At 56.0% G+C, this 20,830-nt stretch overlaps 2 protein-coding genes across 5 annotated transcripts in view; both read right to left on the bottom strand.

The window, feature by feature from the left end:
• Window positions 1-2,209, bottom strand: part of FAM118A (family with sequence similarity 118 member A) — a 26,203-nt gene extending 23,994 nt beyond the window's left edge. For all 3 annotated transcript variants that reach the window (XM_021687807.1, XM_021687804.1, XR_002480170.1), the window contains exon 1: window positions 2,086-2,209. The gene's annotated coding sequence lies outside the window, so the exon portion shown is untranslated. The remainder of the gene's footprint in view (window positions 1-2,085) is intronic.
• An 8,361-nt stretch (window positions 2,210-10,570) lies between these two features.
• Window positions 10,571-17,825, bottom strand: UPK3A (uroplakin 3A). Of its 2 annotated transcripts, XM_021687802.1 has the most exons (6): window positions 17,774-17,825; window positions 16,575-16,730; window positions 15,569-15,848; window positions 13,938-14,020; window positions 12,154-12,286; window positions 10,571-10,730 (listed from the first exon to the last, which is right to left on the bottom strand). In XM_021687802.1, the coding sequence occupies exons 1-6, from the start codon at window positions 17,823-17,825 to the stop codon at window positions 10,571-10,573; spliced, it is 864 nt and encodes a 287-aa protein (XP_021543477.1). The 2 variants fall into 2 exon arrangements, with proteins under 2 accessions (XP_021543477.1, XP_021543478.1); XM_021687803.1 differs by lacking the exons at window positions 13,938-14,020; window positions 15,569-15,848.
• Window positions 17,826-20,830: the final 3,005 nt, after the last annotated feature.

The following is a 20,830-nucleotide window of genomic DNA, read 5'->3' on the forward strand; positions in this document are numbered from 1 at the left end:
CGAATGAAAAAATTAAGCCAAGGAGACAAGCTCAAAGTCTGATTTGCCCTAACTCCCTCACCTGCGCAGTTCTCCCTCCCTCCACGAGGTCAGATCGGTTCTCTAGACTCTTCTGCGGGGCCTCTGGAGTCTCACCAAAGAGCATTAAAAGTTAAACACCGTCCCTGCTCCAGCCTCAACACAACAGTAAACACAAATGAAAATGTGGGGGCCGAGATCACACCCCCTGCGCGGTTACAAAGGGTCATCAGGTGACCTATTAGATGCCCCTACTTCATTTATCTTATCATCAGGAATTTTCACACCCCGGGGAAGACTGTCACAGATGCCCCTCGGGGGTCCTGGACCTCAGGTTTGAGAAACCCTGCCTGGAGATGAGCCGAACGGGGACTGGACGCTCAGAGCAGGCGGTAGAGAGAGGCAGGGGGGAACCCCGGGGTGGGGGCGGCGGCCCCGGGCTCTGGGGAGCGAGGGCACCGGGGGCCTGCGCACCTGGACGGCTGACCCGGGGCGGGCTCGGGGGTCCTCGGGCAATCTCAGGAGGCCCTCAGGGGGTCCGGGCGTCTAGGGGAAATCCTGAATGATTTCGGGCTTCCGGAGTCCTGAAAGTGGCAGGGGCAGAGGTGGCCAGGGACTGCGACAGGGTCTCGGGGACCAGCGGTCCTGAGGGGCGTCTCGGCGGCTGGGGGACCCCGGGGAAGGCGGGGAGGGGTCACCGGGACCGAAAGGGCTCTGGGCCCGGACCCCCGGGCCTCCCCGCCCAACCCCCCTCACCTGCGGGGCCAGCTCCCGCCGCCGCCTTCCCGCTCAGCGGTCCACCTCGCCTCGGGGTCTCGGGGTGGCCGCGCGCTCCCCGCGCTGGGCGGGGCGGGCGGAGGGCGGCCAGCAGGCGGAAGGCTGCGCGCGCAGCCGGGGCGGGAGCCGGGGTCGGAACCGGAGCGGGAGCGGACGCCGCGTCGCCCTCAGCCGCCGCGCTCCCGGTGGCCGACCGCGGCACCGCCGCAAAGTCTTCCCCCGCACGCCCGCCGTCGCCGCGCGGAGGTTCCGCCCCGAAACCAACGGCCCCGCGGAGGCCAAGGCCCCGCCCCCCGGCCGCCGGCCCCGCCCCGGGAGTCCCGCCCCCTCGGGCTCTCCGGCGCAGACGCGGTGGAGGGCGCGCGCAGAGCTCGCGCCTTTGAACCCGCCGGGTTGCGCGTCCTCGCTTCTCGCGTCTGCAAAATGGGCGCAGGCGCACTTTGTAGGGACGTGGCGAACGTTTCCGTGAGGCCGGAAGCGCCGCTCGGCGGCCGCGCCCTGGGCCGCGTTTGTGCGTGGCTTCGGCGCCCCGGCCCCGGGCTGCGCTCCGCGCCCCGAACACGCGCTGCCGGCCAGAGTCCTGTCCACCTGAAGTGGCCGGTCCTCTCCCCAGCCCCGCGCTCTGCTCTTTCAGAGCCCTTCAAACTCAGAACCTACGCACGCTTGTTATCTTCTCTCTCCCTGCCCTCCACGGGCGTCCCTGGGTCCCCAGAAGCTCGCACGGAGCGGAGCGCTCGGAGCCCAGGTGTTGGTGAATGCATGGGGGCCCTCCCCGTGCGCTCCCCTCATCCAGAAATGCGCTTCCGCACAGGCTGAGAGTGGCACCGGCTGGGGTTCGGTCCCCGAGGCCCTGTGGCCTGTCCCCTCTGTGCCCCAGGGTCTGCGTCCGTGAGACTGGGGTGCTGGGGCGAACTCAAGGTCACGCGTGCGTGGACTTGGCACAGGAGCACGCAGTCCTATTACTCGGGCGGCCCCCTCCTCCTTTTGTCTGCCCCTGGAAGTCAGCCTCCCTGAATAAGACCCGGTTGGATCAAAAAACACTTCCTCTGCGCAGCCTTCCCGGATCCGCCCTCCCTGCCATGCCCGAGCCAGCCGGAGTTAATGATTATTTCCTCTCTCCTCAGCATTATTTTTAAAGCTTTAAAGGTGATTGTTAACATCCCCCAACCCACCCGGGAAGCGTCTGCGGTTCAGCCTGTGAACTTTCGGGGGCCCAAGACACTGTGGGGGACGGTGGCTTGGGAGTAAACAAGGCAGAGGTGGGCTCCCTGTGTGGTGCGGGGCACTCACCTGAGCACTTGGTCCGTCCGTGCGCCTTCATTCAGCCCTCGGAGCATCCCCGTGTGGGAAGCGCCATCGTGATTATTGCAAGAGAGACGCAGCTTCTCTCAAGTTGTGGAAAATTACTGAGAGGTGGTGCCACCTGGCTGCCTTGAGCATTCTCGGGGTAGATAAGAGGCTGGCACGGTGCTGGCATCCTGGCGTGCGTGTCACGTGGTGCAGTCATTGGTGTCCTAGCCTCCTCCCGGCTGCCATGAGCATGCCCTAGTGTGTGTTGAACAAAGGAGTAAATATGTGTGTGCGTGAAGCAACGAGGCTCAGCATCCCGAGCCCAGGGACCAACTCCATTCATTTCCGTACTGATGGTGCTCTCGTGGGCACACGACAGGGGCTGCAGGTGAAACACTGGAGTGCTAGGAAGGGACCTGCTTTTGTGTGCCTGTATTCATGATTGTTTACTGAGCACTTACTACGTGCCACATTCTAAACGCTTCCTACACATCTTCATATTCACAGTCACCGTACGCAGTAGGTATTATTCCCCTTTAACAGACTGAAAAACAGAGGACTGAGAGTACCCAGGCCAAGGTGCAAAGTGGGTATCTGCTTGGTACGGCTGCCAGGGGCTATCTGGCTACAGAGGGAGCTTGGCACTGTCAGAGAGGAGAGAAGGCACAGAGTCACCGACAGGGTCCCCAGGAGGGGGGACAGAAAAGACAGCAGAGACCAGCCAACAGTCCTTCCATCCTGGAGAAGAAGTTGTTGCTTTATTGTGTGGGAAGACCCACATCGTAACACAGATGCGCCGCACTGGTGTAAGAAGCCAGACATCCATGCATCATATGCCCTGGACCACAGCTGCCATGGATCACATACACCGCACACACACAACCTCACCCTGTGCGTTTAAGTCCCCGCATTACACATGCATGCTATAGATGCTCCAACGGAAAAGGAGCTAATTGTGCCTTTCGGACACCCCCTCCCCCATCAGTTTCCTGCAGGAACTTGTGTTGTCGGCAGGCCAGCAGGTAGGGCTGCCATGTCAGCGCTGGGCAGAGGTGGGGTGTGTGTGGCTAGTGGGATGGCTCTGCTGGCAGGAGAAGGGAGGAAGGGAGCTTCACCAATGCACCTTGGAAAGTCTCTCCGGCCCTTTTTCTGCCCCATCCCCACTCACGCACAGGCCCCAGCTCAGGCCTCCCCAATGCTGACCTGGAAGTTTCCAACAGCCTGCTCTAGGGTCTCCACTCACCAATCCATGTCCCCCAGCCCCTGGCAGCTGTGATATGGCCAGGGGGACCGGCATGGCCACTGAACAAATCTGTACTGAGTGCACACTCTGCTAGGAGCTGAGGACACAGCCCGAGAACCATCCCCTGAACTCATGGGGCTGACACTGTAGGAGAGGAAGCAGGCAGTAAACACACCTGTCAGAGTGGGACGAGGCTATAAAGAAAAAGGAAGTTTGGGTGAGGGACAGACCCCACAATGAAAATAAAAGGGCAATAGACAGACCAGGGAGAAATTTGCAAGACGTGTATCTAACTAAGGACCCAACTAGAACATAGAAAGAACTCTTATAACTTATAATAAGACAAACAACCCAATTTTCTAGAACTTGAACACATGCTTCATCGATGTAGCTCTACGGATGGCAAATAAGAACCTGAAAAGATGCTCAGCCTTTTTAATCATTGGGGAAATGCAAATCAAAACCATAATGAGATAGCACTGCACACCACTCAAATGGCCAAAATGGAAAAGACCGACCATACCAAGTGTTGTTGAGGGTGTAGAGAAACCGGAACTCTCACGCGCTGCCGTTGGGAGCGTGAAGTGTTACAACCAGTGCACACCTATAGAAAGGCTAAAATAAAAGGTAGTGGTGGGGCGCCTGTGTGGAAGGATTCATGTCCGTGACCCCCTGTTCGGTTAAGCGACTGCCTTCGGCTCAGGTCATGATCCCGGAGTCCCAGGATTGAGCCCCGCGTCGGGCTCCCCGCTCAGCGGGGAGTCTGTTTCTCCCTCTGATCCTCCCCACTCTAATACTCTCTCTGTCTCTCTCAAATAAACAAATGAAATCTTAAGAAAAAAATAGCAGTAACACCAAATGCTGGGAAGGATGCAGAAAAACTGGATCATCCACCCACTGCTACAGAAACGTAAATGGTTTCCAGCCACCCTGAAAAGTAGTTCGGCAGTTTCTTTTAAAAAGTGACCAGGCACTTGCCCTGCAACCCAACGATTGCACCCTTGGGTATTCATCCTGGAAGAAAATGAAAACTGTTCACGTCAAAGCTCACACACGTGTTCCCAGCAGCTGTAACCCTAGTAACCCCCGGCTGGAAACAGCCGAGTGTCCCTCAGTGGGGAACTGCCACGGCCGGGGGAAGTGACAGCAGCCAGCAGCATGCAGGGGAGGACCTCTCTCACAGTCTACACTTGGTGAAACCTGGAACAGAGCGGCTGCGGGAGCACGTGACATTTTAGCAGCATCCCTGACCGCCGACCAGAGAACCGAATGAAGAGGGAGGGAGGGAGCAGGGAGACAAGTTGGTAGACAGGGACAGATGTACCTGTGTCTGGATAGTTTTCCACCCCTGGGCCATTCTCCGTGTTATGACAGCATGTCTGACTTGAGCCAAGCCTCCTCCACTGCCTCTTCGTGTTCCGAGGCCTGGGATTGTCTTACAGGGCACCGGAGCTCACTGGGGGTGGGAGGAGAGGACGAGCTTTGGAGGACGAGGTGGGGGCTCCCTGGGCAGGTGAGGAGCCACAGGGAACTGTTGCCCGGGGGCCCCAGTGGATGTTCCTGAGCTCCCGGGGCAGCCATGTCCCCAGGTATGCCCCATAGCTGGCATAAGGGACGAACTAGATGAGCGAGGCACCCACGCTGCCCAGAACACCAGCACTTGCCTCTGGGCATTTCCATGTCCATCCTCAGGTGGTCACATGAGCCACAAAGGAGGGGCAAGAGTGATGGTAGGCACCTCTGCAGCCAAGTAGAGGGCTCTGAGGAGGGGGCTGGAAGGAGACAAAATGAATCAGTAACCTCAGTACCCCAGAGGAAAGCACAGGACATGAGACTGAGGCCTCGCTCAAGGACACCCTGGCCTCCTCTTCTCTTTTCTCAAGCAGCCTGTATGCTGTGTTGCTTGTAAAATTTAGAATTATTAATTAAAATTGGAGGAACAAGAAATACGACATCCCAGGAACTCCTCACTGTTTACTCAGCATCTATCCACCAGTGACAGGGCCATGGATTATGACCTGGGGCCTCAGGAGCTCTGGGTCTAGAAATGGTAGGGATCTGAGAAAAGTACCACCTCCTCCAGGAAGCCTTCCTGACTATTCCAGCCCTGATTCCTACTGTGCTTCTAGCCTGACCTGTGTGTTGAAGGCCAGACTGTGCTCTGTCCGAGGCTCTGCTCTGACAATTCCTCTGTGCATGTCTGTTCTTCTGCCCAGATGGGTGGCTCCAAGCTTTCCTAAGCCCAGGGTTCAGGGTTCTATTGGGTTGAATTGAATGGCATCACTTTGTGATTGATCAGACCTCAGGAAAAAAATTCACCTACTTTAGAGCAGGCTTCCCTAGCATTCTGACCCTCTTTGCACACACGAGGTCAAGGGCGCCCAGAGAGGTTACTTCCTTGCTCCAGGTCACACAGCATGCCTGTGTTTTTAGCTAATCGATGAGCTGTGACTGGGATGGAAAGGAAGGTGAAGCGGTATCTATGCAGAGGCAGAAAGCTCTGCTCTAAAGGCCCTGCCATCTCAGCCATGGGACAGACGGGACAGGGGCCGCCTCAGAAGCCGAGAAGTGAGCTAGGAAAATTGCTCCTGTGGGTCTGTATGATTAGAAGTTTTGGGAGGCCTTAGTCCCGACTAGAACTCATGAGCCGTACTCAGCATAGTCCACCCACTTCTGCCCACCTGCTTGGGTTGTTCTGCTCAGATTGGGTAGAGCTGGCTGGAAGTTAGCAAAGCCTTGGCCTCTGCCTTAAACTCACCCTCTGAATGATGCTGGTTCACCTCCCCACCCCCCACCCCCGGTGCTGCACGGGAGGCGAGTGGGAGCCATATCCCACAGGGACCAGTCGAAGGACTCCAGACAGGCTGTTTTGTCCAGAGAAGTGTGTGTTGGGGGGACACGGTGAGCAACAGTGTCGCTGTCTCCGTGACTGGCAGGTTCTGGGGCTGAGCAGATTAGAGGCCAGACACAGAGTGGGGTCACAGAGGGTAGGTAAGGTTCAGCTTTCCAGTGAGTTCTCTTCCTGCCCCTTGGGCATCCCTCCTTCCCAGTCCCCATGCTGCACGGGCTCTGTCCTTTGCCTTCTCTGTGTCCCCCGTTAGTGACCCCAGCCAGTCCCAGGGCTCCACGCATCACGTTGGCTCAGCGTCAGAAAGCCTGCGGGGCCTTGTGCTGTAATATGACTGTCACGGCCAGGGGGCTGGATTCGGAACTCCTTGTGAGATGCAGATCGCAAAGGAGAGCCAAGCCAGACCCCGGGTCCCTGCATTCCATGTCCCGCAGGCTGACCCTGAAACAGAAGGGGTAGGCGACTGTCGACTGTCGCAGGAGTAGTGGGACACCCCGGGCCGAGCTTTCCTGCTACAGCCGCACCCCCAGGAGGGGAGGAAGGTGAGGCAGAAGCCTCAAACCTCATCAGAACCCGGGGATGGGAGCCACGCAGCCTTGTGGTGGCAACTCCCACACCTCCGATGCTCGCCTGTGCTGGGGCGATCACGGGGCGTTTGGCCAAGACCCAGAGCAGCCGTGGGGAAGCCCTGCCTCCAAGGCCCATGTGACTATGGGCAGGGGCCTCTGGGCACAGGCTGGGAGCTGTTCCCCTCCAGCGACAGCCAACTCTAAGTCTCAAGGGTCTGCAGCACAAGCTCTCGTTCCTGGGTGCGGCACCCATGGGCTGAGGCTGTGCTCCACACACGGGCCTTCCCCCCTGCCCCCCGCAGGCAGGGCAGCCCCCGGGCGCCAGGCTCCCTCGCTAGAGGGGAACCACCGGATGGCTCTCCAGCCGCCGCTCAGAAGTGGCTGCAGCAGGTCCCAGGTGGGGCCTGACGCTAGTGGAGAAGGCAAGTATAACCTTTCCAAAGTGTGGGGGGTGGGCAGTGGGTAATCGAGCCAACAACGTAATCTGACTCCTCTGATACCTCCAGTCCTGATGTGGGACTGATGCGGAGCTCCCCCCAGAAGTTCCAGACGTGAGCACACCACCGTCTCCGGCTCAGCTCCACCTGCTACATCAGGGCAACTTACAAATGACCCCCAAATCCTGATTCCCTCCAACCCAACCTGCTTGTCCCCCATTTTGGTTGAGGGCCCCACCAGGTACTCAGCCGTCCCAGCCCCAGACCCAGAAGTCACACCGACTCCCTTTGGCCCTTCCTGCCCTTGCCACATGCTGAGCTGGGGGACAGGGGGTCACGGACATGAATCCTGCCCTCCAGCTCAGTCTAGACACCACTATAGACGATGACAACTGCGAGCAGGGGGGCCGTGGTGGAGGGAGGCACAGTAACGACAGTTCCATTTCATTCTCACGAACGCACGGTGGGTGTATTCTGCATCCCACTCATGGCACCTTGTTTACAAATGAGGACACAGAGCCTGCACGAGGCACAACGGGTCACCTAAGGTCTCTGGGCTGACAGGGTGAGTCAGATCTGTCTGATTCCAGAGAGGCCATGCCTTACTCACGAGACCAGCAGCCTCTCCCAACAGAGTCTCCTCGGCCAGAAGCAGGGCCTCATTAATGGTCCCTGGGGAGAGGAGACTCATCACCAAGGGAGCTGGGTCCTGCCTGAGCAATGGACGAGCGACCATTCATTTGCTCACTTACTCACGGCCCCAGCACGTGTCTGCCCATCTGCATTCCAGCAGCGTGGTCCCTTCAGCTTTTATGTCATGAGCTGGTGCTAAAGTGTCTCCGTAGCTGGAAGTTCATGTTCCCCGGAGCCTCAATCAGCCAGGACGGTGGAAAGAGGACTTGGCATCAAGAGACAGCCACTGACCAGCTGGTCCAGGGAGGGGGGAGTTGCTGCTAACAGAGAGGGGCTCAGGTTACCCCTGAGCAGAGGGAATGGATCCAGACCCAAATCCATAGAATAATTCTGGGGCCCTCTCCACAGTGACCGATGCACTCCAGCTGTTTTGATACTAAAATAAATACAGGTGGGGCGCCTGGGAGGTTCAGTCATTAAGCGTCTGCCTTCGGCTCAGGTCATGATCCCAGGGTCCTGGGATCGAGCCCCGCGTCAGGCTCCCTATTCAGTGGGAAGTCTGCTTCTCCCTCTCCCTCTGCCTGTTTGTGTTCCCTCTCTCGCTGTCTGTCAAATAAATAGATAAAAATCTTTAATAAATACATACATACATACATACATACATACATACATACATACATACAGGTGACATCGCTGGTGGGAATGCATAATGGTGTGGCCGCTTGGAAAACAATTTGGTGGTTCCCAGAATGTTAAACATAGAATGGCCATGTAACGCAGCAATTCCACTCTTAGGTATATACCCAAGACATCTGAAAACAGGTGTTCACACAAGTACATGAAAATGCATGCGCAGAGCAGCACTGTTCTAAATAGCCAAACAGGAGCACGATAACCAAGTGGGGGAAATAATCCAAATGTCCACCAATGGATGAACGAGAGATCCATACAATGGACTACTTACTACTCAGCCATAAAAAGGAACAAAGCTCTGACACCTGCTACAATGTGGGTGAACCTCAAAAACAGGATGCTAAGTGAAAGCAGCCAGGCACAAAAGGTCACACATTGTATGACTCCATTGATATGAAATGTCCTGAGCAGGTGAATCCATAGAGGCAGAAAGCAGATCCGTGGCTGTCAGGGACACGGGATGGGGGAGGAGGAAATGGGGAGTCACTGCTTCATAGGTACAGAGTTTCCTTTTGGGGTGATGAAAACATTCTGGAACTAGGTAGAGGTGATGGTTGCATAACGTTGAGAATGTACTGAATGACACTGGTTTGCTTTGAAATAGTTTCTTTTATGTTATGTGAATCTCATCTCAATTAAAAATAAAATAAATACAGGCATGTTATAAAGCAGAATGCAAACTTGCATGAATTTCCAACAACAGCAGACTTCCAGGGAGCTTTGCCTCCCCTCTGCTGCTGCTGGGGATTCTCTGAGAGAAGCTCTGGAAGGACTGTCCTAACTGAGGCAGGGCTGGGGAGGATGCACAAGACGGGGGAAGCGGGAATTCCAGTGGCTGCCCAGGCCAGCTTCCTGTGTCCTGCAAGACAGTCTTGAGGGATTGGGAGCTGGTCCCAGGCACACCCGGGCTGGGTGCCCTCTTGAGAGCAGCACCATCACTCCCTCCCATCCCCACTGCCCAGGGACTGGGCTCCTCTCAGCTCCTGGGACCCTCAGCTGCTCTGGCTTCTCCTGACCCCTCCCTGCCTTTAGGTTTCTTCCCACAGCTTCTGCCCTCCAGCCTCCTCAGCTTTGGAACCCTCTAGCAGATCTGTGGCTGTCTCAGCATCCGTGCCCCCAGAGGATGATCTGGGGCCCTCAGAGCACCCCATCTGACCACTGCTGATGAAGCCCAGTGGGGAGCATGCTGCCACTCAGGAATGCAGCCTTCCTCACAGCTGGCAGGTAGCATTCCTGCTTTATAACCCAGTCCTGCTCTGACAAATTTCTCCTTTTGGTGATGGGAAGCGGGACTGTGACTCGTTTTGCACATTCCCCAAAGGGAGGTGGTCTTGCTACCTGGCTCAGAAGACAGAAGTGAGTCATCTGAGCCAAGAAGCAGGACTGGGAGAGTCCCTTCACCCCCCAAGTGGACTTGGTGCCCCTCTTCTGTGTCCCGAAGCCTCTTCTGCCCACCCACCGTGGGGCCTTCAGGGAAAGCTGAGAAGGAGCCTTGAAATCAGCCATTTACATCAGCCCATTTTACAGATGAGAAAGCTGAGCCCCAGAGGGAAGGAGCTGGCTGCTGGGGGTGACAGGAGCCGCCAGAAGCTGCCCCCGGGGGGCCCAGTTGGCTTCCAGTACCTCATAGCCAGCGAACTCCAAATACCATCTAATGACTGCATGCACAGCCCTTCTCTCAGGACCCCCTCAGCTCATGAGAGGCAATCAGGGTGGGACTGGTTCCCCCATCTTCCAGATGTTCTGACAGCCCCAGTTTTCCTAACCCTCACCACTTCCACTCTGACTGAAAAGTAGCCCCCTGACCCACCCTCTAGAGAAACATTCCAACCCCTCCATATGACATCAACTCATTCACTCATTCATCCACCATCTCACTTGTTCATTCGGTACATCTCTGTTGAACTCAGAATCTTGGGAAGATTTTATTAAAGTTGTTCCTGCAAGTTGGACCAACATGCCCTGTTCCTCCGCGGGTGGGGTCAGGGCATGAGCACCTGCTGCACGCAGGCCCCCGAGGCCAGGCGGGGAGAATGCGGCAGCCCAGGGATGGTGCCCAGGTTCAATCCTGGAGCTTGCTGGTGTACACCTCAGCCCTGTCCAGCGGCGGCCCCCGGTTCACAGACGTGTACGCAGCCTCCGAGGTCCCCAGGGACCTGGGGACGGCCTCCTGCGTGATCTGGGAGTCGTGTGTAGTTTCCCTGTCCGAGCTGCCCGTGTCTCTGACCGAGGGGATGGAGAGGGTGAGGGTGAGGGTCACAGAGCCAGCCTAAACCCCTCTAGCTGGTCAGGAACTTTCTACTTAGACACGCTTTCACAGATGTTGTCTTATGCATGCACAGCAAAGAACAACCGGACAGAATGGGCAAGTCTAGGTGGGAGCCAAGGGAAGGCTTCCTGGAGGAGCGAGCAGTTACTATGCCCTGAAGGAGGAGCGTGGGGGCCGAGAAAGGCATTCCAGGCATGTGATAGGAAGGGCTGAGAGTTCTGGGGCAACACTGGGAAGTTTGGTGGAGCTGGAGCTGGGGTGGGGACAGAGGAGGATAAATGGAGGAGCCAGGCCAAAGTCGGATAACAGGACCTTTGGTACCAGAAGAACGTGTTGTCCAAAGGGAGGGAGGGACATAAGCATGTCCTGACGGCTCCCAGGTCTGGCCAGACAGACCAGACTCTTGGTGGCTAACCTTATCTATCATTTGTGTTTTTATTACTGTCAGAGGGCAGCCTGATTTGCAAGTTCACTGCCCTCTACTCCATCCCCCACCCACATGGCTCTTTCCACGTGGCTAATTCCTGTGTCCACTTAATCTCACCTACTCCAAGAAGCTTTCCCGTCTGCTCCGCCCAGCCACACTGGGACAGGCACCCCACCACCTTCAAAGCCTCCCGGGGGCTCCCTCCCTCTCGCTGAGAAGCACATGATTCATCCCTGCCCTGAAGAGACTTTGCTCCTATTGTTCCTTCCTCCAGGAAGCCCACCCTGGTGCTCCAGGCGGGATCTTCTCCACCCTCCTCCGGATTCCCACAGCACCTGCTGGTGCCTTGGTTCAGCCCCTGTGCCAGCCTCCCAGGATTAGTGGGTTGTGTGCACACCTGCTCCAGACATCCGCTCCAGACGCCCACAGGAGACCTAACCCAACCTCAGAGCTATTGGTAGCGTCAGGAGACCAGGGCTCTGGCCCCAGCTCTGTTGTAACTGGCTGTGTGACCTTGGGCCACCCTTAACCCCCCTAGCCTCAGTTTCCCCACCTGTCCAGCCAGTGGGTGAATTATGACAACAGAAGCTAATAGCTGTTGAGTATCCAGGTGCTGCCCTAAGAACTCTGTAGGGATTATGTCACTTAACCATCATGACTCCACAGGGAGGATAAGATTTATCAATATCCCCATTTCCCCAATGAGGAAGTTGAGGCATAGGAGGAGAGGTGTCGGAGCTGAGACCCGCCCACAGAGCCCCCCTGCTGAGCCCCTCCCTACCCAGCTGAACGACCCCAGGACACTGCTCCCCTCTCACCAGACCCCACCCCGCCCAGGGTGGAAGGCAGCTCCCTTGCCTTCTGGGCTCACCCCCGCCTCGGGAGACCCTCTGGGTGGAGCGTGCCCAGGGTGCCCCCGAGTCTTGCCCTCCAGCTGGCGGATACTCACAAAAGGCTGAGGACAATGGCACCAGCAAAGGCAACGAGCAGGAAGAAGGGCAGGGAGCCCAGGATGGACGTGATGACGATCATGCCCCCGCTCCGCCGGCCCGGCCACGTGTCGATCGCTGAGTACAGGGTGACTAACAGGACACAGGCCCACTTACTCCCCAGACACCGCACCGCTCAGCCTTCTCCCAGGATGCACAGGGGCCCCCCAGCCTGGCAGCCTCAGGTCTCAGGATGGAGCGGGGACCCAGGTCAGAGTCAGTCTCCCCCCAGGTCCGGGGTGCAATTAACTTGCTTGCCCCACCCCTACTTCCCAACTCCCTCGTGTCTCGTCCCTTCCTCTTTTAACTGTCTTTCTGCATAATTTTAAATTCTAAATGAACTCAACTCCTCTGGTGAAATGGATGGGACACGGATTATAAACAATTAAAGATGCAACAAAGGGCCCGGGTCTAAGGGAGTTGGATGCACCATGGGTCCCCCTCTGCTCTGGCCCGTGTCACCCTTCTGGAACTAAGTGAACAATTTATAGGTCCTCCTGTGAGCCGGCCGCTTTCTGGCCACTGTCCCATGTAGACCCGACAAGACCCTCATTCTGTACATCGCTCACTGCCGCTGAGGGAGGTTGAGTTCCTGTTCAAGGGCACTCAGACTCCAGACTCAAGTCTATAGGCCTGTCTGGTCCCAAAGGGCATACTCTCCCCACAAACTGACCTCAGGCCCTGCCCAAAAAGAACCAGGCCTAGTGCTTTTGTCTGGGTTACTCCAAGGAACCCTGCTGGGGAGGCAGAGCAAAGATTTTTCTTCCCACTTCTCAGATGTGGAGACTGAGGTCCTAAGGGGTTCCCAGAGCAGTGAGGCGCAGAGGCTGGGCTTGAATTCAGCACTTTCGGTCCTAGGGCAGCCCTGTTGCAGGGGGATGGCAACACATGGGCATGCCCCTGGAAGGGCAGGCAGGGGGCCACCCCAGCCACATGCGTGCACACACACACTTGTCTGTCTATGCCCTTCACTAGCTGTGTGACCTCAAGCAACCTGTCAGAGCTACTGCATGCCCTGTAAGCTTACCATGGATGGGGCGGGGGGCTCTACAGGTAAAATTCTCGGCTCTAGGCTGAGCCCATCATAGCATGAAGTCTCATCTTGGGAGCCAAGGTATGCGGGAGGGGTCTCTAAAGTTAGGGTGGGGTGCTGTCAAGATTACCATCTGGAATCTCTTCTGTTGCCCTTAGGTTCTGTAGACACGATTCTGGGTATAAACCTTGGATGGTGTTGAGAACGCGGATGGAGGCTTGAGGAGGGACAGGGCAGGACCACAGGCAGATGCCTGGGCCTCTGAGCCCCCTACCTCTAGGAAACCCACCCAGTCTCCAGAGAACGGGGTGCAAAGGTGGGCAGCACTCCTGCTCCCTCCCAGGCTCACCGCCTCCACTGGGTCCTAGCCTCCGGAGCCAGCCAGAACCATCAGGATCCATCTCACGTGGCTGTGAGGTCTCAACAAAGGGGTGGGTTAGGATGGAAAGACATGGTAAACTCCATGCCCCTTGGAGGCAAATGCCTTGACTTCAGTCATGCCAGCCTATCCTTCACCTGCCTCTCCCACAGCACCTGGCCCTCAGGGAATGGAGGGGGAGGGGGGATTTCAGGTCAAACCATTTTAAGATGCATTATTCTCATCAACCCGACAGCCTGCCTGTGTCTGGGGAGACTTTTCTGAGTGACAGCCTGAGTGTGCTTTCCCACGTTCCCCTGAGGGTCGCCCCCCAGCCCAGCCCCATCACTTACGCCGCTTGGTGCGGATGGGGTCGGACCACAGTGTCTGGTCCTGTACCAAGCCCGTGGACATATTGACAAGGACGTACTTGAACCTGTAGGGAGATGGAGAGAGGGGGACTTCTGTCCAAGCTGTGTGCCTGGCCACAGGCAGGTGGAGGGATTTAGGATGGCGGGTGTGGGGGGTCAGAGGGGGTCCTTCCAGGAGATGGAAATTTAGATGGCCGCAGGGTGGGCTCTGGGCAACAGGACAGTGCTGGACTTGGCCTTGGTGCCATCCCCCACCCTTTCCTGCCCCTGGACCCTTTCCATGAAGACTTCAGGGTCAGTGGTCCTCCTCTCAGCTCTCCCTCTGGGGCCCCTGTTTCTCTATTATCTACAGGATGAGTGTAGCATATCTGCTGAAGAGCGACCCATTTATCCTCATAGTATTCTTGCCTTCCACCATTCCCAGCCTGCTCCTTGGTATCACAAAAGGGACTTTAAAAAAAAAAAAAAGTAATAATATTCATTCCCAACCCAACTGCCCTGGGACAGGGCTGCCCCTCTTCGTAGAAAGCCCCAGTTGAGTGTCACTAATCATAAAGGAAGATCAGCACAAGATTCCCAGAGCCCACTTGGGGCCTCAGATACGGTCAGTTGATGGCTATTCTGAGAACTCAAAAACCAACAGCCTCTCATTTAACACTTAAAAAAAATGAAGACCCTTAAAATCTCTACAGCCGCCAGTATTTTGCCTAATCTCCTATTTCTCCAAGTTTGAAGAGAATTCCAGAAGCTGGGATATGTGCTTTTGTGTCCCACAGGTAGGAGGTTTGAGGAGATAGGGGGAGGTTTTCCCACACTGAGAACAAGGTCAGAGGTAAGAGGTTGAGGGTGGGGACCAGACACTAAGGCTTTCATCCTGCCCTGTGGCCAAGGCCAAAGGAGAGGCAAGCCTGACAGGACGGCAGGCGAGCGATGGTCTGGGCCCCCCGTGTGCCTAGCAGGTGCAGAGACTGGGCCTTAGGAGTTTCCACGGTAACAGGAGTGAGTACCCAAGGCTTTGGCACCAGACGAGACCCCATGGCCAGGGATCAGGCCTGAGCCCCGAGCTCTGCACGGAAAAGAAATAAGTGTGGAAAGAAATCAGGGACCTGCTGGCGCCAGGGGAGGGGGCACAAAAGGATACGCCAGAAGGAGGCAGGAAAAAGCGGAAGATGAGGTGGGAGCTGGAAAAGCCTTCAGCGCGGCTCTAGGTCGGGTGGGGCCGCTGCTTTTCAAGCGGCGACCCCCCTCCCTCTCCGGACCAGCTAGTTTCCTCCCCTGGCAAATGAAGCAGATTGGGTAAGTGACTGCCACGCGGGTGATGAGCTGGGACCAGGCACAGAATTTGTGGAGCCCAGGGCAAAATGAAAATGCAGGTCCCCTGTTAAAAAACAATGAAGAATTTCAAGATGGCAACAGCAGAGGATTAAGCCAAGCAGGGGTCCTTCTAAGTGCATGGGCCCTGGCCCGGTCGCACAGCCCAAAGCATGCCCCTTCAGGAGACCCGGGACAGTCCTGGCACAAGAAATGTGGCCTCGCACGCCTCACCCCTCCTGGGTCTCCCTGGGTGGGGATGGGAGCATAACTGCCCCGCCCCCGCAGCCACTCACACCCACCTGTATTCCGTGGCTGCCGACAGGGGCGGGTTGCAGAGGCCCGGGAAGTTGGGGTCCGACAGGCAGGTCCCGTTGGCACCCACTCTGACGAGGTATGCATTCAGGATTTCCGAGGCCCGGGCCACGTCCCCTAGGGCATCCAAGCTGGGCAGGTCACTGCAGGGGGCCAGGTCAAAGGCCGCAGCCTTGTAGGGGCCCGTCCTCCCTCCCTCTGTCTGCTGGAACGTGGAGCTCAGCGGGGTCCTGCTATGGTCCTGCACGGAGGCGTTCCTGGAGCTGGCTGCAGAGACAGCGTCAGCAGTGAGGTTCCTGGCCACCCCAGCTCAACCGGTCACCCAATACCCCCGAACATCCTCTCTGAGCTAGTGCTGTGCTGGGCCCTGGGGTCCCAGGCGGAGGCAGGGTCAGGCCCCGCTCAGGGGCTCCCTGTGCATTGGCGGCAGATAAACAGGAGCACCGCCGACTTTGGGCAAGAGGAAGGCTCCTCTTTTCTCTGGGGAATGGGCGGGGCTGGCCCAGAGCGCTTGGGTCCAAGTGCACGGTTCCCCTCGCCAACACCAGCTGTGATCCACCGTGGAAGCCGGGGAAAGGGCTGGGGCTTGAGGCACCACAGAGATCTGGGCTCACTTTCCAGCCTGGGAGCTCCCGTGAGTTATCCCACCTCTGTGAGCCTTGATTCCTTGCTCTGTGATGGGACAGTTGTCTTGCAGGCTGATTGTAAACATAAGCACCAAGGTACGGGAAGCACCGAGCATGATGTATGTGCTCAGTGATGGGTGCTGTCTTTATTTCTCCACTAGCCTGCACATCTCTCCAGGGCAAAGACAGATGTGTGGCCGCACCATGCAGCCCAGGGCTGGCCCAGGTGCCTGTCAGTGAGGTACATGGCTGGGGGGGGGGGGTTGAATGATAGAGTTAGAGCATCCCACTACCAGCTTCCTTTCCTCCTCCCTGCAGACAGGCCAAAGCCCCTTTCAGCTCAGCCCAAGGGAAGCAGAACCCTTACCTAGGTCGACGAGGACATAGAGGTAGATCTCATAGTTGCTGCCAAGGGCCTCTGAACTGTCAAACATGCAGAGAGGCTTTTCCAAGGCCACAGTGGTGAGGGTGGGGTTGTTGGTGGCAAAGGTCACACTGGCCAGTTGGGGCTGGAGGTTCACACCTAGAAGAGGCAGTGAGGACAGGAGCTGACCCCCAGTAGAACTGTCCACACCCATGGGCACACTCTGTGCCCCCCCATGTCTGCATACAGTTACTGGGCACCTAGGGTGTGTGAGGCACTGGGGTTCACCCTCCCCATGGGCCGTCTCAGGAATTTGTCTCAGACCCAGGCAGCACTCCTGCCCCCACCAGCCATCCCCCGCCCCAGAAACCAAGCAGTCCAGCCTAACTGCTGCCCTCTCTCTCCACCCACAGATGGTCAGTTGCCAAGAACCCCACTGCCTCTCCTAAGCATCTCTTCACCCAGTCAGCCCAGTCTGGGAGTCCCACTGTCTTCACTTGGACCCCAGAAACAAGTCTCCCCCCTCCCCAGTCCTTTGCTCTCTAACATGCAAATCTGACCCTGTCACTCTTCTGCTGGGCCCCTTCTGTGGCTCCCCACTGTGTTGGAAGGGCCTCCAACATGGTCCAGCCTCTCTGGAGGGGCACCAAAGTCCCAAAGCTCTGGGCTTTGCTTCCTTGGGTCTCCAGCCTCACCCCAAGCACGCCCCCCACCTCACGCCACCCCATCCTAGCTCCAGCCAGGCTGATGGACCGGTCAAGAGAATCCCAGGATGAACCATGCCGCCTCCCTCCTTGAACTTGCCCTCGCTGCCTCTTCCCCTGAAATGTCCCTCCATCTCCTCCAGTCCAGGCATCTGCAGGGTCTAGTCCAGCCTGTTCTCTGCTCTCCCAGAGCCCCCTGCGTGTCTGTCTCTCACAGCACCCATAACAGGGACCTGTGACCCATGAGCCCTGGAACCGTCACCCAAGGAAGCTTATTAATCAAGGTTGTCTTTATTATTAATATCCCAGGTCCCAGAGCCTGCACAGGGCTTGGCACAAAGCAGGCATTCTGCCTATTCCTGGAGCGAATACACGAAGTTCCCCTTCCCAACGCTGCTTTCCATCCGACTCCTCTCAGGACGGTGGGAGGATCAGGGCCGAGGACTCAGCTGCCCGCCCTCCCAGGGCAGCCCCCCCCTTCTCCCCTTCCCCGCTTACCCACGCCGAGCCGCAGGCAGCCGAGGGCCAGCAGGGCCCAGAGAGGAGGCATCGCCCTGAACAAGCCGCGGGAGCGCGGTCAGGGTGGTCCGGGGCGCCGGGGAGCCCAGCGCCTCTGTGTCAGCGCACCTGGCGGCCGGGTCCAGCCCTCGGCGCGCCCCGCCCCCGCCCGCGCCGGCCAATCCCTGGCCTCCTCGCGGGCTATTTGCATACGCCCCTCCCCGTCTACCCCGCCTCGCTACGTGCCTGAGGCACACACCTGCCCCGCCGGACCTTCCCCGCCCTTTACCGAAGCGCCTACTGTGTGCAGAGGCTGGGGCGGCGCTTTCACAGCGTCTCTCGCCTAATCATCCCCTCTGTGAGCGGCCCTTTCCACACTGGGAAATGGGGGCGCTAATTCGTACAGCTATTGATGGAGACCCTGCTAAATGCCAGGTACTGGCTGGGCTCTGGTGGAGATGGACCAGGTTAATCAGAGAAAGTGCCGTCGTGGAAACCTTGAAGTCCCGGGCCTGTGAGGATCCAGAGACCCCGCGGTGTGACCCTTTGGGTTCACAGGTGCGAGGCCAGGGCCGCACACGGACTCCCGGACACGCCCAGACGGGAGGAGCCCAGTCCTGCCTCCCAGCCCTTGCTGTTTCAAAAGGCCTGCTGCCCAGGGGAGCGTTTGAGAACAGTGCTGTGGGCATCACCTGGTCTAGAGGGTTCCTTCCAGCATCAGGAATCGTGTTTTTCTCAAAGAGCACCTTAAATATTACATTTTTCATTTAAGACGTAAGTCAAGGAGGATGGGAGAAAACTAAAATTGGAAACCAACAGAAAGTAAGGAATCCAGGTATAGTGTGAACGACATAACCCCGTGCAGAAAAATACCGTGTCTGAAACTCCGGAAGGCTGGTCGGACAGCACTCCCTTGTAGAGAGCACTCTAAGGGCAAAGAGGACTCTAGCAGAGCCCTGGTCCGCAGGAGCCAGGTGGTGGGGAGGGCAGAGCAGTTCTGTAGCAACTGGGTATAACTGGGGTCAAGACCCAGGTCCTCACTACAGGATGAGGGAGATTTGGAAGGGAGGAAGAAGAAGAACTTCTGGAGTTTTCTATTAGTAGTATTATTATAACAAAATAACAACTCCTTAGCTCTGTCTGCTCTAGTGACTCCCAAGTGGCAGGAGCCCCCACTTAGCACTCTGGGTCCTGAAGCAGCAGTCCCCAGTAAAAAGCACCAAGGCCCCTTGGAGACATGGTGACTCTGGGGCTGGGACAGGGAGTGTCAAGAGGAGCCTAGACACTAAAGGATTCGAAGATGATGGCGTTATGTCCAAGGTGCTGGCACAGAAGGGGCTTGAAGGGGCTCCAGCAACCTGACGATGGAAAGTTTGCACACAAAATAAATAGTGGAAGTAACATATTTAGCCCATTGGGTGAAACATGAATCCATGAGTCAGTACTGGTACTTTTAAAAAAGAAGTTGTATTGGGCGCCTGGGTGGCTCAGATGGTTAAGCGTCTGCCTTCGGCTCAGGTCATGATCCCAGGGTCCTGGGATCGAGTCCCATATCGGGCTCCCTGCTCCTTGGGAGCCTGCTTCTCCCTCTGCCTCTCTCTCTCTCTCTGTCTCTCATGAATAAATAAATAAAATCTTAAAAAAAAAAAAAAGAAGTTGTATATAAAATCAATGCACAGAAATCAGTGGCATTCCTATACACCAACAAGAAGACAGAAGAAAAAGAAATTAAGGAGTCGATCCCATTTACAATTGCACCCAAAACCATAAGATACCTAGGAATAAATCTAACCAAAAAGGCAAAGGATCTGTACTCAGAAAACTATAAAATACTCATGAAAGAAATTGAGGAAGACACAAAGAAATGGAAAAACGTTCCATGCTCATGGATTGGAAGAACAAATATTGTGAAGATTCAATGCTACCTAGAGCAATCTACACATTCAATGCAATCCCTATCAAAATACCATCCCTTTTTTCAAAGAAATGGAACAAATAACCCTAAAATTTGTATGGAACCAGAAAAGACCCCGAATAGCCAGAGGAATGTTGAAAAAGAAAAGCAAAGCTGGCGGCATCACAATTCCAGACTTCAAGCTCTATTACAAAGCTGTCATCATCAAGACAGTATGGTACTGGCACAAAAACAGACACATAGATCAATGGAACAGAATAAAGAGCCCAGAAATGGACCCTCAACTCTATGGTCAACTCATCTTTGACAAAGCAGGAAAGAATGTCCAATGGAAAAAGGACAGTATCTTCAACAAATGGTGTTGGGAAAATTGGACAGCCACATGCAGAAGAATGAAACTGGACCATTTCCTTACACCACACACAAAAATAGACTCCAAATGGTTGAAAGACCTAAATGTGAGATAGGAGTCCATCAAAATCCTAAAGGAGAACACAGGCAGCAACCTCTTTGACCTCAGCCGCAGCAACTTCTTCCTAGAAATATCGCCACAGGCAAGGGAAGCAAGGGCAAACATGAACTATTGGGACTTCATCAAGATAAAAAGCTTTTGCACAGCAAAAGAAACACTCAACAAAACCAAAAGACAACCGACAGAATGGGAGAAGATATTTGCAAATGACATATCAGATAAAGGGCTAGTATCCAAAATCTATAAAGAACTTATCAAACTCAACACCCAAAGAACAAATGATCCAATCAAGAAATGGGCAGAAGACATGAACAGACATTTTTCCAAAGAAGACATCCAAATGGCCAAAAGCACATGAAAAAGTGCTCAACATCACTCGGCATCAGGGAAATCCAAATCAAAACCTCAATGAGATACCACCTCACACCAGTCAGAATGGCTAAAATTAACAAGTCAGGAAATGACAGATGTTGGCAGGGATGCGGAGAAAGGGGAACCCTCCTACACTGTTGGTGGAATGCAAGCTGGTGCAGCCACTCTGGAGAACAGTATGGAGGTTCCTCAAAAAGTTGAAAATAGAGCTACCCTATGACTCAGCAATTGCACTACTGGGTATTTACCCCAAAGATACAAATGTAGGGATCTGAAGGGGTATGTGTACCCCAATGTT

Source organism: Neomonachus schauinslandi, chromosome 5 (assembly GCF_002201575.2).
Source record: "Neomonachus schauinslandi chromosome 5, ASM220157v2, whole genome shotgun sequence".
Lineage (NCBI taxonomy): Eukaryota > Metazoa > Chordata > Mammalia > Carnivora > Phocidae > Neomonachus > Neomonachus schauinslandi.

What these genes read in the sequence shown, in the direction of transcription:
- UPK3A (XM_021687802.1), bottom strand. Translation starts at nt 17,825, where the DNA reads ATGCCTCCTCTCTGGGCCCTGCTGGCCCTCGGCTGCCTGCGGCTCGGC. An exon ending in CTGCCTGCGGCTCGGCGTGG is followed by an intron (nt 16,731 to 17,773) that starts GTAAGCGGGGAA and finishes TGCCTCTTCTAG; the next exon opens with GTGTGAACCTCCAGCCCCAA. An exon ending in CCCCATCCGCACCAAGCGGC is followed by an intron (nt 12,287 to 13,937) that starts GTAAGTGATGGG and finishes GTGTCCTGTTAG; the next exon opens with TCACCCTGTACTCAGCGATC.